Source organism: Phalaenopsis equestris, unplaced genomic scaffold, assembly GCF_001263595.1.
Source record: "Phalaenopsis equestris unplaced genomic scaffold, ASM126359v1 Scaffold000333, whole genome shotgun sequence".
NCBI classification, from domain to species: Eukaryota; Viridiplantae; Streptophyta; class Magnoliopsida; order Asparagales; family Orchidaceae; genus Phalaenopsis; species Phalaenopsis equestris.
In genome coordinates, this window is record NW_018164775.1 from 733,435 (window position 1) to 739,965 (window position 6,531).

Sequence of the window (6,531 nt, forward strand, 5' to 3'; positions counted from 1 at the left end):
TAATATATATAAATAATATATTATATTAATTATATAAATTATATTATATAAATATATAATATCTATATTAGTATATTAATATATTATTATTATTAATTTATTATATATTATAATTTATAAAATTTAATTTTTTTAAATATCATTAACTTTTTATATATAATTATTTTAAATTATTTTATTTTTCGAACAATAACGATTCAAACACGAACGCACGCATCACTGTTCGTGTTTGGTTCGTTTAACTAACCGAACAAAAAAAATTTGTTCACGTTCATCTCGTTTACTTATTAAACGAATCAAACAAAAACTCATTGATGAACCGAACATGAATTGTTCGCGAACAACGAGCTTTTTTTACGGCTCTAGTTGTGCATGCATATTTATATAAATAAATATATTTATATGCAGCATCGTATATATATATTTAATTCACAGAAGCTTTTACAATTAAAGATGCAAATGTAAAGAGACCAAATATTTTTGGACTTCACATATCCTACAGATTTAACATTACTTTTAAGTGATATGAATGAGCTATCAGCTTTGCTTTCTCTTACTACAGTTAGTTTCAGTTCAGTTCAGCCATGTAGCAATAAGAAGAGAATGGAACAAAAAAACTAAAATACATCAGTGAAGAACTTTTCTTTTGATTAATTCCAACAACATTATAGAAACTACAACATATCTAGAACTCAAATCCTGAAAAACATATCTCCATTCAGCTAAACTTTTTTAAACACACAAGGAATTTAAAAAACTAAGTGCTAGAACCTATCCCAACAATCTCAGCAGCAGACTAAAAACATCACTATATTCAACTGAAAAGCAGAGCTTCACAAATCCAGTGAACAATTTACATTTTTACTCAAACTACAACAACAAATTGTATTTCGTCTAAACTAAACATCAATGGTTTCAGAATATCATTAGATTCCTTTATGTCAAGGATCAAGAGAACGCAAAGCAGACTTTATTTGCTGAACTGTTGTGCTGATGACATTGTTAACCGTCATGACCGACTCATGGCTTAGCTTCGCTGATGGCAAACTGCTCACCATGATCTGAAAGGCGACGGTGAGCACTGAGCCAGACGGTACTCTCAGCGGATTCAAGCTTGAAGTTGCATTAATGCCAGCACCCGACCTGCCATCGGGAAACACGACGAATCCCGATGGCAGAAGGGGGATGAACGATGGGTCTTCTCCATTGATGGCGATGTTGATGGAAGGCACTTCTATAGATGCATAGACTACAAGTGAACCTGAGGGATCCGTGCAGCTCTCTTGTAGTATAAGCATGCTTCTGTCATTCATATTGGGAGGATTCATGGTAGCCTGTTTGATTTTATGAAAGGAGGAGACAAAATAATCAGTTGTAGAGAAAGTATAAATGTGTTTTGTTTCTCTAAGCACAATGACTTGAGTTCAAATCTTAGTGTGAGTGAGTTTAAAAAAGAAGAAAATTTACATACCTAGCATACAATTCTAATCTATTTTACATGTATCACACCTAAACTTGCTTTCATATTTATATGCATAGCACTTTGTGCATCAAACATATGCATGAAAATGTGTATTTCACTTTTAAAAAGTGGTAATATGACTATTTTTGAAGTGATATTAAACATCGACTGTCATATGCACAAATATGAATTATTAGATGGGAGATGAAAATACATAAGAATTGTGTGCTGTGTATGTAAATGCTACTTTAAAAAAACATTTGGGAAAAGGAGATGGATGGAGATAATGTTTTCAGAGATTACTCGAAGAAGAGAGATGCAGTTTCCAGGGTGTTGACCATTCGGTATGCGAGTAACCTCTTGAACAGCTTTTCCACGTGATAGAACATCCCACTTCAATTAAAATGAAGTTCCATGAGTTTGCATCACAAAAATATGAGTAAAAAATTATAAATTAAACACCAAGGGAGAACAAAATAGGGAGACAAACAATGCTGAAATGAGATTATATTGAAAAATTTTGTAAAAAGAAGGCAAAATGTTAGGAAACCTGAACCCGAGACTGCTCATCTCTCAAAAAGCTGAAGACAGAATGAGGGGAGTAAGGTAGCCATAAGGAAGTTGCAGCACAGAGAAATACTCCATTAGGTTGTCCGGGGTCGGAGCACCTGTGAACGGTAACCCTAACGCCAACATCATTCAGTCCGGCCGGTGCAGTCCATCTGTAGCCATTGTATGAACCCAAAGTAGAGCAGAAGTTGCTCACCATTCTCTGAGAAAGCCTCATCATGCTCCTCTTTCCATCATCATTGGGAATAACTGAATGCCAGACCAAAAATAAATGTAGATTTAGGAGAATAACTTGCTGAGCTAATGATATAATTAAAGAGTTTTACTGTTATATCCCTCCAACGTATGAAAATTTTCACTAAGAACCTCTCTAATTATATCATTAATTATATAATTTCATACCTCCTCCAAGATCCCTTGGCGAATTTAGGCACGAAATCCACCTACACATTCGTTGTAAAGTGGCAACCCATCTCTGCGCTCCAAATGCTATCCCACTATCAACTAAATCATGGTAGAGCTGGTGGGTTGGATTCTTTTCTTCAATCTCCATGTGTTCAACCCATACAATCTTTATTCATTAAAAATAATAGATTCAGATAAACATTTAAAAAAAACTAATAAATATTCACATTCATGGCATGAAGAAATACCTTAGAATAACCATTTGGCATGTCTTGAATCAAGCAACCAGAAGGCAGCCTGCGCTTTGGGGAAGGAAGAAAATGAACTTTTGGAGAAGGGATAGAGACATCTGAAATGGCCCATAATCCCTGCTCGAGCTGCTGACAGTAGCGGAGGAAGCAGAACTCGCGAGACGGAACCACTGGCGATAGCCCCAGAAATTCACCAAACATCTGCATCCTCATGAATTAGATGACGAAAAAGAAAAAATGGGAGAACAGGAAGAATGGCAATTTAGGCACTTTGTGCTCACCAAAACTAAGGCTCCACTCCTGCTTCCATCCATTCCTGACATGAGAACGTCAATAGTCCTTGCATTTGACACAATTGTAGGAAATAACTCCATCCATTTGCTCTATAACAAACAGCAATGTAATTGGATTAACAAAGAAAGGGAAATAATTAGCAAACGAATCAAAAGATATCTCACCGAGTCCATAAACATATCAACTAATGCAAAGGAATTCATGATCACATCTCCTGAACCCCGTGAAGTCTCGACACGAGTATCGGCGCTCCTAAACTGCTGCCCTGGCCTTGGAAACAAGGCATCATAGGTTTCAAGGTTGAGATTTTCCCTGCCATCGCTATCAATTCTAGTCCAAAGAGGCTCATTTGTTCGTGCAAGCCTGATGAGCTCGTCCATCGATCGGGTTGCGAGTTCCAGCATCATCGGCCTCTCGACATCTGAAACTGTTGGGAATGGGAATGACATCGATTGAAGGCCAATGCCAAGCAAATCGAGGTCGAGGGAAGGGGGGAACTCAGTGTTCTCATAGCCACCAACGGCAATATCGACTGAAGAAGCTGATAAAGTTTGAATTGGAAGAAGCTGCATTGCAGGTCTTCCTAGATACTTCGATGTAATTGATGAAACCCGATCAAGCTGAAACAAAGAAAAAAATATGAAGTTTTAAACTAGAAAAATAATAGCTTGCCTCTGTAAAAATGACTAATTGGCAGCTAGAACTAGAATTACAAAAACATCCCTGTTGACAACCAATTCAGATATTCTATGGTTCTATCACATAAGGGATCAGATCTTAATGATAATGTAGATTAAAGGTCAACAAATCATCTTCCTACAGTTGAAGCTTCAACAGATTAATCAGACGAAATAATGCAATAAAACTCTTGAAAAGATCTACTGGATCAACATAGGGAACAATAAACCTTCCTTAAATTCATCATATTTTTCTAACAATTAACATTATTACTCCTCAGATGTGCAGTTTAGCAAAACTCAATCGAATTGCACTGAATGAAACTTAAGAACAATCGAACCAGGAGCATTAAATTTCACCTCAGTGGCTGCAACCAACTATCAATAAATAAGATTCAATAATAAATAAAAATCACCTAACCCTAATCATGAAAAAGCAACAATGCCAGTTCAAGGCAAGAAAAACAACCAAGAACACATTTTACAATAATATCTAGCCTAATGACAATCCATTAAATGAAAAATACAGACAGATACGATGAGATGATGATTCTCATTTGGTACTTAATTAGAATTATATGATGTAAGAAAATAAAAGAGTTTTAATTTCATAATAAGGATAGGAGATCACCTCGTCTTTTAACCTGGCATTCTCCATGCGCAGCTTCTGTTCATCAAAGTAGGAATCCTCAGAAGATTGTGAGGTCCCGCATGTTGGGCAGATTATGTTTTTCAGTGCCTCACTCATAGCAATGTTCTCGCATCTGATCCTATCGTTCTCCGAGCGCAGAACACAATTATCAGACCTCTCATGTTGAACCTGAAACAGCCAAGGAGACTCCTCACCTCAAAGAATCGATCTTTCAAACAAAAAAAAAAAAAAAAAAAAAAAAAGAAAAAAAAAAAAAGCAACAACATGAAAAAAAACAGAAAAATTTCTTGCCTTCATTTGAGTCCTGCGATTCTGGAACCAAAATTTGATCTGTCGTGGCTCCAGACCTAAATCCCGGCTTAGCTGCATCCTCTGCTTCTCGTCTGGATGCGGACACATCTTGAAAATTCTGCAATCTCACCAAAAAAGTCTTCCATTTTTACCTTTCATTTAAGGACCGGTTTCTCAAAAAGAAAAAAAAACCAATAACAAAGGAGTAAAGAAGAGAAATATGAGGCGGCATACGATTCGAGCTCCTGAATCTGGCGAGGGGTATGCCGGTGGTATCTCTTCTTCTTCCCCTTCGGCACCGACACATCCTGCTCATCTCCGGAATCCATTGCTCCTATCAAAATTGCCCCTTTTTCTCACAGAGAAGCAGAGTAATGCCGTTATTCTCCTCCCCCACTGCTCAACTTAATCCAAGTGGAGCCAATGCAAAGTAGAACTTGGAGTGCAGAGAAGAGCGTTTGGAAGCCTGTATCCTTCGCTTCCAGGTTCGCAGCCTCGCTCCCTCTTGGTGTTCCTCCACTATCCTCACAGAAATAGAAAGAGCAGCTGCCGCGTCGCAGAGAACGGCGGTAATCCGGGACGATTTCACTCAACATCCCCCCTTATTAAGCACCGATTAATTTCCGGGTCTGCTATGAATTTATTTCCTCAACACTCCTCCACTACACCCGCACACACTTTCTCTCTCCTCTGCGATCGTTGCCCTGCTTCGCTCTTCTTTAGAGAGGGAGAGTAATGAGGGAGTGGTAAAGGTAACCGACGCGATTTAAAGCCGGGACTTTCATATTTTCTCCCTGCTCTCCTTGGGATGGGTGAACCAAGTTGCTGAGCGCCCTCAGCTTTCAAATGTGAGCTTACGAATGGCTAAAAATATATTTTCGATTTCTTCATTTAATATATTATATATTGAACTGTCAAAATAATCCCTAATTATTTATATAGGATCATTTTAATCTTCATATTTATAAAAATAATAAAATAATTTTTAATTATCTTAAAATTGAGTTATAATAATTTTCTATCTGTCTCACAGTTCCCCAATTTAAAGAGTGTGGTTATCTCAAATTTTAACATTTCTGTAAACTTTGAGACTAAAACGTACCATATAAATGACCATGATTATTTAAAAACTTTACTCTTATATATTATAGTAATTTTTTTTAATTATCTTAAATTAAAGTATAGTGTTGTAATTTAGTATCAATTTTATTTTAAAATTAATTTTAATTATGTTTTTAAATATGTGCATGTTTATTATTTTTTATTGTATGTGAATATCATAATTATATTAAATTATTCAAATTTATAATTTTTTTTTATTCTCTATATGGCTTTTGGTTTGTCTCCTCTAAGCCTGGGTTCCCTTCCTAGAGCCCCTAGGTGATTGGCTAGGCATGATCTGGTCTGAATGATCATGGTGTAGTTTGGCTCAATCTCTATCTTGCAGTCCCGAGTGAACTCTATCATACTATAGCTCATCCTTTACAGTTAGGATTTTAGTGGGCATGCCACTTTAAACCTTGGGGAAATTAAGGTTGGCTTAGGTGTGATTTGGCCCTACCCGTGAGTTTATTTCGTTGGTTGGTTTGGCTAAAGTTGATCTAAAATTACACTTAAACTCATAGTTAAAATTGAATCAACTTAAACAACTTTAACCTAGTTTATATGACTCAATTTACATACAAAATTATGCCAATCTAATTTAATTAAAATACTTAAACCTTAATTAGAAAGTTTATAATACTATATGAAGTGATAAACAATCAATGTATTTGATATGTTTATAATCATAATAAGCATCTTGCATAGAGGTATCCAATTCAAACATAAAATCATTTAATTATGATGACATTAAGGTACTTAAATACTTAAAAATAATTTATAGTCAAACGAAATAACACAATTTTTTGAGTGAGAGTCTGAGAATTT

General features: G+C 35.8%; 1 protein-coding gene across 1 annotated transcript; it reads right to left on the reverse strand.

Annotated features, from left to right (window-relative positions):
- Window positions 1–718: 718 nt before the first annotated feature.
- On the reverse strand, window positions 719–5,408 carry LOC110025832 (homeobox-leucine zipper protein ROC8-like). Its single transcript, XM_020726499.1, has 10 exons — window positions 4,837–5,408; window positions 4,603–4,720; window positions 4,291–4,479; window positions 3,147–3,602; window positions 2,970–3,071; window positions 2,686–2,889; window positions 2,435–2,603; window positions 2,013–2,281; window positions 1,766–1,855; window positions 719–1,334 (listed from the first exon to the last, which is right to left on the reverse strand). The coding sequence occupies exons 1-10, from the start codon at window positions 4,929–4,931 to the stop codon at window positions 942–944; spliced, it is 2,085 nt and encodes a 694-aa protein (XP_020582158.1). The 5' UTR covers window positions 4,932–5,408; the 3' UTR covers window positions 719–941.
- Window positions 5,409–6,531: the final 1,123 nt, after the last annotated feature.

What these genes read in the sequence shown, in the direction of transcription:
- LOC110025832 (XM_020726499.1), bottom strand. Translation starts at nt 4,931, where the DNA reads ATGGATTCCGGAGATGAGCAGGATGTGTCGGTGCCGAAGGGGAAGAAG. An exon ending in ATGCCAGGTTAAAAGACGAG is followed by an intron (nt 3,603 to 4,290) that starts GTGATCTCCTAT and finishes TCTTTGTTTCAG; the next exon opens with CTTGATCGGGTTTCATCAAT. An exon ending in ACTGCATCTCTCTTCTTCGA is followed by an intron (nt 1,335 to 1,765) that starts GTAATCTCTGAA and finishes AAAATCAAACAG; the next exon opens with GCTACCATGAATCCTCCCAA.